Below are 9,467 nucleotides of genomic sequence, written 5' to 3'. Positions count from 1 at the left end.
GTAATCTGGAGGAGGATTTGAGTTAACGGTGGTTAAAGGACAAACATGAGGAGCTAAGGAGACTAAAGTCAAGTGGACATGTTGTGTTGAGACTGAGACTGAGGTGTGTGTGTGTGTGTGATCAGAGTGTGTGAATTTAATGTCACATTGTGGAAATGAAACAACCAGATCACAACCTGTTGTAATTCATATATAGGTATATATGTCAGTACCACTTTACAATGAAGGATTTATAAATGTTTATTCATAGGTCATTAACACAGTTGTAAATCATTAATAAACAGTTATAAACCAGTTAACTGTATTGATACGGGCTCATTATGATAGATAGATAAAGTATCTATCTATCTATCTATCTATCTATCTATCTATCTATCTATCTATCTATCTATCTATCTATCTATCTATCTATCTATCTACTATCTATCTATCTATCTATCTATCTATCTATCTATCTATTATCTATCTATCTATCTATCTATCTATCTATCTATCTATCTATCTATCTATCTATCTATCTATCTATCTATCTATCTATCTATCTATCTACTATCTATCTATCTATCTATCTATCTATCTATCTATCTATCTATCTATCTATCTATCTATCTAATGTAGCCAGATCAAGTTAACCCTCACCGTTACTTCATTTTCCCAATGAACTGAACTATTTTCTCACTATTTGACAGGCAAAATGTCACTGTTGATGTTGTGGTGACTATGTACAGGGCCGTTGATGATAATTCTAGGGGCCCAGCGCCCAGTGGGGCCCACAAAAAACCCCACTAGTCTAATCTTTGTATGACTGAATTATTCTGCTTAGACCCTGACTAATACTCATAGTAATGCTGCATTAGCATCAAAACAAAGAAGGCTAAATAAAAAACGATAATACGTACGTAGTCTAAGAAAAAAAAGGGGAAAAGTTAGGGGGTTAGGGGCCCACCTTAGTATTCTTTCAGGGGGCCCAGAATTCCTAGCAACGGCCCTGTCTGTGTATCTACAGTGTCAAGATCTAGACTCAACATTATTTGTATTTGTATTATGTAAATCATAAACTGAAGCTAGTACATCAGGATCTGGGTCTGGAGTAGGGTTGCAAAATTCCAGGAATTTTCAAAGTTGGAAACTTTCCTTGGGAATTAACGGGAATATATGGGAATAAACGGGAATAAATTGGAATAAATCCGAAATTTACAAAATTCCAGTTCAAATTCCAAATTCCAGTTCCTTAACAGGGAACTTAAATATAGTTGGGGGATATATACTGTAGCATAATATTGGCTAAAACAACCAGATTTAATTCAAGTACACTTGAATATATAATTTTTTTGGGGGGGGTAATATTTTACTCAACATTCATGTTTTTGTTATTCAGTAAAATAATTGATTGTTCATACAAGAATTAAAACTTGATAAAGTTCTACTCACAAATAAATCAGTTGAAATGTTTTTGTATTATTTTGCACGGATGTCTGCTTATGACAAAACAAAATATTTGCATTTATGTTTGGACATGATACAGTTTGTTTAAATTACGCCCAATTTCCAGTTAATTCCCATAAATTCCCATAATTCTCATGGAAGGTTTCCAATTTGTAATATTTCCAAAATCCCCCAATTTACAGTAATGTCCCATGGAAAGTTTCTGGAAATTTACCAGAAATTTACTGGAAATTTTCCGCCCCTTTGCAACCCTAGTCTGGAGGGACTCTGAGGACTCTAGTGAAATATCAAGGGGACATGTTGGACTCACCTGTCTTGGGTTTTAGGTGGTTTAGAAGCCCTGGAGGTTTCCCTGACCAGCTGGTCTCTGCAGTCCCCTAGGCAGGGCCGTATAGGGGAGAAAGGTGGTGATAACTCTAGGGGCCCAGCGCCCAGTGGGGCCCATAAAAAACCCCAGTAGTCTAATCTTTGTATGACTGATTTATTCTGCGTAAGACCCTGACTAATACTCATAGTACACTGTAAAAACTCCAAGAATTTTTGTCTTATTTCTTGTCCAAATGTCTCATTTCTAGTCAAAACTAATCTCTTTCCACTTAAAATAAGACTCATAACCTAAAAATGAACTTGTTTTTAGATCATTTTCACTTGTTTCAAACAAATTTTCACTTGAAATAAGTAGAAAAATCTGCCAGTGAAAGCAGGTTTTTTGTGTTTGTAATAAGGAAGAAAAACTTGTTCCATTATCAGATTTTTTCTACTTATTCCAAGTGAAAATCAGCTTGAAAGAAGTAAAAAGTACTTATTCTAAGTATAATGATATTTGTTTTGACTAGAAATGACATTTTGACCAGAAATAAGACAAATATTCTTGGTAAGATACTTGAGTTTTTGCAGTGTAATGCTGCATTAGCATCAAAACAAAGTAGGCTAAATAAAAAACCATAATACATACGTAGTCTAAGAAAAAAAAACTGTAAAAGTTAGGGGGAGGGGCCCACTTTAGTATTCGTTAAGGGGGCCCAGAATTCCTAGCAACAGCCCTGCCCCTAGGTGAGGGGGTCCAGAGCATCTGCACTGGGTCTCAGCTGCACACAAGAGGCATTGAATCATAACGACTCATTGACTCACTGCTCTTACAGCTGGTTGAGACACAGGAGGTCGAGGCACCGAGGGAGAGCCAGGTCTGAACATGAATAATGAGTAGAAGATGGTGTTCATATGAATGTGAGCGAGCGTCTCTAACCTCCATCTTCTATGTCTCCATGCAGGCTGATGGACACCCAAGATGGTGCCCCTTCGGCGGGGACCGGCCTGATGTCCAGGTGAGCCTCACCGATCACTCTACAACACCTTAAAGGGATATAATAGTAGCATTTTTTTTTTAAAGTGTGGTTGTATGATCTCCAAATAGCCCCTAAGTACTTTAATTGCAGTAGAAGACTCTCTGCACTCCTCCCGTTAGCAACGCCAGCCCATAATAGCCCTGCCCAGAGATTTACAACATACAGTGTTGTGAACAGACCCAAAGAAACGGCCTATTTTCACGGCCTAAAAGAGGTTTTACCTGAAAAAAAATACACAGTTCCATTGTTGTTCACTATAATATAATTTTTTCCAGCCCTTCAAAGTGCAGGAAAAACACAGTTTTTATTTGGACCTAACCAATTTTTTTTCAGGTAAAACCTCTTTTAGGCCGTGAAAATAGGCCGTTTCTTTGGGTCTGTTCACAACACTGTATGTTGTAAATCTCTGGGCAGGGCTATTATGGGCTGGCGTTGCTAACGGGAGGAGTGCAGAGAGTCTTCTACTGCAATTAAAGTACTTAGGGGCTATTTGGAGATCATACAACCACACTTTAAAAAAAAAAAATGCTACTATCCCTTTAAGAACACAAACCCAATGCTTGGAGTTGAATCAAACTTTTTGATAAACCTCCTTGTGATCTGTTTCTCGAGGCTTTTCCACAAGAAGAGCACCGTTGCACCTGCAGAGTCCCGGTCCTGCAGCCAGAGGACCGATGATGGGACCAGGTGGGTGGATAAAGCTGGATTTATTCTCTTATTCAGGTTTCTTGAAGGTTTTCAAGAAGCTCCATTGTGTCCATCAGGCCTTTCAATCGATTCACTTTAGAGTCTTTCACACATTTTATGACCAAGTAGTTTGTTTCATCTCTTCAAGATTGAATGAATGAATGAATTTATTTATCTAAAACAGGGACAATGCACAAAAAACATGAATCTTGTAAAACAAGAAGAGATGCTTTGAGCCAGGTTATAGCAACAACTGCTAATTACCGCCTGTTAGTCCCTGGGCAGGTAAAGTGGGAACAAATACAATATTAAGATTAATTGAAATAGGACATAATAACCATAATATTTAAAAAAAAATTGACAGAATGCACTAATAAAAGCATTGGTTCAGCAATTTCTTCAGCTAATTCAGCTTCCAGGTTTCAGCATTCATCGGTTTTTCCTTCAGGAAATGCATTCTCTAGTACTAAAGGTCTTGTTTAATTAGAAGTTAAGGAGCATGCCACATATCAAAACGTCTAAATCAGTCAAGTACAAGCATCAAATGCCAAACATTTATTCCAATACAGCTAATGTTTTGAATAAAGGATGTTTAATAATCTAACTCTGTTTGTCTTGCAGTGACCGTCGGAGTCGTCTGGCTGCACAAAACATGAACAACAGCAACAACAAAGACGGGTAAAAATTGATGGTGTTAATTTGTTGTAGTGATATACTGTAAGGCCCCAAAACTAAATGCTGAGATCATCTAATCCTGCCTCTGTGGACATTTACAGCAAGAAAGACGAAAAGAAAGACGAGAAGAAAGATGATAAGAAGGATGACAAGAAAAAGGATGAGAAAAAGGAGGAACCGTGAGTACACTCTCTACTTTTTTTTAATGCTTTATTCATAAATTATAAACAATTCTTCATTATCCAACCTGATACATGTATAAACTCAATGTAGAACTGTAGGTTAAAAGTAAAAAATATCTGATCATATGTAAATTTGAGAAGACAATGACTCCAACATATATATTAGTGATATGCAACTATACACAGGGCCGTTGCTAGGAATTCTGGGCCCCTGAAAGAATACTAAAGTGGGCCCCTGCCCCCTTGACTTTTCCACTTTTTTTTCTTAGACTACATATGTATTATCATTTTTTATTTAGCCTACTTTGTTTTGATGCTAATGCAGCATTACTATGAGTATTAGTCAGGGTCTAAGCAGAATAAATCAGTCATACAAAGATTAGACTACTGGGTTTTTTTTGGGCTTGATTGACATTGATCATCAAGTAACATTAAAGGGACAACGAGGAGTTTCTCCATTGGCAGAACGAAAAATTCTGCGACAATAAAAAAGTCTCATATTAATGTGGATGAATCTACGTTACCACTTGTTAATGGCTACTTATTTCAAGTAAAAATTAGTCTGAAACAAGTGAAAATGATCTAAAAACAAGTTAATTTTTAGGTGCTGAGTCTTATTTTAAGTGGAAATAGATTAGTTTTGACTAGAAATGAGACATTTGGACAAGAAATAAGACAAATATTCTTGGAAAGATGTTGAGTTTTTACAGTGTACTATGAGTATTAGTCAGGGTCTTACGCAGAATAAATCAGTCATACAAAGATTAGACTACTGGGGTTTTTGTGGGGCCCCACTGGGCGCTGGGCCCCTAGAGTTACCATCACCTTTACAACGGCCCTGACTATACATGAAGTGAATCTTTAACCATTGAAGCTTCCAATTATGCGGGTGCATATATGAAAAAAAAACACCTAACCCTAAAAAAATTCTAACAAAAGGTTTCTCAGCTGTTTTTTATAGTATTAGTTGTCCTTAATAACATACTAAAAGTTTACCAAAATTTGGCCACTAGAAAGGTGTTATTTTCAAGATGGCGTCCAAGATGGGTACGAAGCCTGAGGAGACACCACAGGTGAATAGGGTAAAATTTTTAACTAACAGATATCACCATGAAACTTCCCAAGTTTATCACTTACATTAAGACAAATATTTTTTATATTACAAGTTTTGTCAAATTGTATGTTTAAATATGTAAATTAGGCAATATCTCATTAAATATGCGCTAATTTGCATATCCGAAATCTGAACAACCCGTCGTAAACAACCCTTGGTAAACTTTTAGTATGTTATTAAGGACATCTAATATTATAAAAAACAACTGAGAAACCTTTTGTTAGGGTTAAGTCATATTTGCACCTGACTAAATACAGTTGAGTAGAAAAAGGCTTTTCAGATCAGAGCTCGATGGCGACCTCTGCTGGTCCAAACGCTGCGGTGTAAAATGCTTTACAAAGAGCCATCATGTGAACCTGCTTGAAGGGAAAACGAAGGAATTCATTGATGAATACATGAATGAATGGATTACCAGATTGATGCACGAATAGGCCTACTATATAGTGAATTTAAATTAAATATATTTAACATAACAATACTTGGAATGAGGACACAGGTTAACCCTCTATGGTAGCGACGCTGCGTTATGATGCCACAGGGGAAAAAATGTTTGGAGTGTTTTTATGTCTCAGAATAGACTAAATAAACATCATCTAAAGACATTTAAAAAAATTATTTACTTTTGGAAGTTTTGGGGATTTTTTGCCTGTAGCAACATTGTACCATTACGGTTCATCATCTACTGTATTAGAAACAGCGACCAGTCTCTGTAGACTTTACCCTTCACTGGCCTCATCCTCATCTTCCTCATCATCATCATAATAGCCTGATGTTTACTTTACTGCATCCAAAATCTAATTTATTAAGGATAAAAAACTAAATGATGATGAATGATATGTTTTTGAACATTATATTTACACCTAAACACACACTACCATAGTCTCATAATGCAATATTGATTCCATAATGGTCCACTGTCGCCTCAAGGCAACGCTGCAATTTTCTATAATGGTACGTTGTTGCTTTGGGGCAACAGGTGCATTTTAACAAGTTTCCATTATTTAATAAGTAAATAAATTGCATGGAACTATTAAAAATTAAACTTTACTAATCTATTAGTGTAAATATATTTTTTTCCAGATGAAAAAGGGCCAGGAAGTTACTGTATGTTTTCAGACCGTTTTAGTGGAGCAAAATGGCAAACCTGTTTCCTTTGAAAAAGTCTGTAAAAAAGGGTTTCAGTGGCTTCTTGAAAGTCATGTGATAAATTAAAGCATTGTTATTGGTTCTCTAAGGTCTCCTCTCTTTTTTAAAGTATTACAGCATTAAATGGGATGAATTGTGGAGATGTGACAGGACAAAAAGTGGTGGCAACATGGTACCATAGAGGGTTAAAATTCTACAGTATTGATGTGTGTTTGCGTAGCAAAAAGATGCTTTTTTTTTGTTTTTAACCAATAACCCTTTACCTTCTATTTCAGGAAGGAGGTGTGGATTATGGACCCCGCCACCGACCTGTACTACTACTGGCTGTGCACAGTTTCCATCCCAGTGTTCTACAACCTGATGTTGCTGGTGGCCAGGTCTGGTTTTATATCACTTTGTTCCCCGTCTTCAGGCCCGGCCCCTGGCATTTAAACCCTCTATGCGGTTGTTTAGGGCCACAGCCGTTAGGTGGGGGGCCACATGATCAGAAAGGTACCGGGGTTCATCAAGTCATTTAAACATCCTGAGGTCTGCACGTGCAGCTATGAGCTTTATATGTAATGTGAAGTCAATATTCAGCTTCTTTTATCTCACATTTGAGACATTTGGTGAAAATAGAACGGCAGAATGACAACATTTGTGCTCAAAAAACAATCTTACAAAATGTCATTTTAGACTTGTTTTCTACACTTATCTATTACTGTATTCATATCCTATTTCAAGCACCAAAACAGTTCATTCTCATGACTGAAGGAGTGTTTTCACAAGGGATTGGGACATTTTTCAAAAAGACATAAAACACTTATTGAGTATTGTTACATCTGCAAGTATCTTAAAAAGATAAATGTAAGAAAATATGTAAAAGTGGAGAAAATGGCCTCAAACCTCAGAGGGCATAAACACGTCTGTATTCAGTTTTAACCAGTGATTTGGTGTTTGTCTTAGAGTGCAGGGCCACAAACAAAAACCTTGTTTAGGGGGCCACCAACATCCTATAAGGCCGGCCCTGGACATCTTCATCCCATTTGATTTTCAGAGTCTGATTTAATCTTTTTTGCTTCCTCTCAGGGCTTGTTTTCTACAGCTACAGTTCCAAAACACAACAACGTGGTTGGTACTGGACTATCTCTCCGATGCCCTCTACTATCTTGACACATTTGTGAGAGCCAGGACAGGTCAGTGGATGTAACTTGATTGTGTGAAGTTTGCAATCACAGAATATGTTGAATATGAGGCTAATTACTGTATGTTGTACTGTGTGCACAGGTTTCCTGGAGCAAGGACTGCTTGTCCGGGATCAAAACGTCCTGAAAGAAAGGTATATGAAGACACGTCAATTCAAAATGGACGTCATATCGATGCTTCCCACCGATATCGTATTCTTACAAATTGGAGTCGACCACCCGGAGTTCAGGTTCAACCGCCTCTTCAAGTTGGCCCGACTCTTCGAGTTCTTCGATCGGACCGAGACGAGGACCAACTTCCCCAACATATTCCGAATCGGTAACCTCGTGCTTTACATCATCATCATCATCCACTGGAACGCTTGTCTTTACTTCTTCTTCTCCAAGATACTCGGCTTGGGCACCGACACCTGGGTGTATCCAGATTTTAAGAAGAACCCCGACTTTGGGACCCTTTCCCGACAGTACGTCTACAGCTTCTACTGGTCGACTCTCACCCTGACGACCATCGGTGAGACTCCCCCTCCAGTCCGAGACATCCAATATTTCTTCGTGGTGGCCGACTTCCTCACGGGAGTTCTGATCTTTGCCACGATTGTCGGCAACGTCGGTGCAATGATTTCCAATATGGGTGCCGCCCGTGTCGAGTTTCAGGCTAAGATCGACTCCATCAAGCAGTACATGGAGTTCCGTAAGGTCACCAAAGACCTGGAGGTGAGGGTGGTGAAGTGGTTCGACTACCTGTGGACGGAGAATAAAACCTGCGACGAGAAGCTGGTGCTGAAGAATCTGCCGGACAAACTGAAAGCGGAGATAGCCATCAACGTGCACATGGAGACTCTGAGCAAAGTGCGAATCTTTCAGGATTGCGAAGCGGGTTTGCTCGTTGAGTTGGTCCTCAAGCTTCAGCCTCAAGTCTTCAGCCCCGGGGACTACATCTGCAAGAAGGGGGACATCGGTCGGGAGATGTACATCATCAAAGAAGGCCATCTCGCGGTGGTAGCGGACGACGGGGTGACCCAGTTCGTGGTGCTCGGTAGCGGGGCTTACTTTGGGGAAATCAGCATCCTGGGAATCAAAGGCAGCAAGGCGGGAAACCGGCGAACGGCCAACATCCGGAGCGTCGGCTACTCCGATCTGTTCGCCCTGTCCAAAGACGACCTGATGGAGGCGCTCACCGAATACCCCGAAGCTAAGTACGCGCTGGAGGACAAAGGCCGCGCCATCCTGATGAAGGATAATCTGATCGACGAGGCGCTGCTCAACGCCACCGACGCCGCCGACTTGGAGAACAAGGTCAACCAGATGGAAGCCAGTTACGACGTCATGGCGGCCAAATTCCGCAAGCTGACGAGTCAGTACGAATCGTCCCAGCGTAAACTCAAGCAGCGGCTCACCAACATCTCAAACCAGGTCCGAACCCTCAGGACAGATGAAGAGTAGAAGAGTTCATTTGCAAAAGCAGATAACTCCGTTTTAAAAAAATTCTAGAATCTTCATTTTTTATTTGCATAAGGTGATATCAGTCAAACCAAAGTTGAGTGACTGTGAGATGTAACAAAACAGACATATTTCAAAAAATAAAGTTTTATTGAAAACAACACTATGCAAAGAATAATTACAAAGCCTCAGCTAATTTTTTTCAAAATGGCGTTTATCTGCTTTTGCAAATGAACTCTTCAATAGA

The 9,467-nt window shown here is 39.1% G+C and overlaps 1 protein-coding gene across 1 annotated transcript; it reads left to right on the top strand.

Annotated features, from left to right (window-relative positions):
* The first annotated feature begins 2,720 nt into the window (after window positions 1–2,720).
* On the top strand, window positions 2,721–9,223 carry LOC146991011 (cyclic nucleotide-gated channel alpha-3-like). Its single transcript, XM_085802481.1, has 7 exons — window positions 2,721–2,771; window positions 3,405–3,479; window positions 4,101–4,157; window positions 4,256–4,333; window positions 6,872–6,973; window positions 7,665–7,771; window positions 7,863–9,223. Exons 1-7 carry the CDS (start codon window positions 2,722–2,724, stop codon window positions 9,221–9,223), a joined length of 1,830 nt encoding a protein of 609 aa, XP_085658607.1. The 5' UTR covers window position 2,721.
* The last annotated feature ends 244 nt before the right edge of the window (window positions 9,224–9,467 follow it).

The sequence above is a fragment of the Trachurus japonicus genome, chromosome 2 (assembly GCF_045865225.1).
Source record: "Trachurus japonicus isolate A0001 chromosome 2, Traja_1.0".
NCBI classification, from domain to species: domain Eukaryota; kingdom Metazoa; phylum Chordata; class Actinopteri; order Carangiformes; family Carangidae; genus Trachurus; species Trachurus japonicus.
This window is presented reverse-complemented; position numbering and strand designations above follow the sequence as displayed.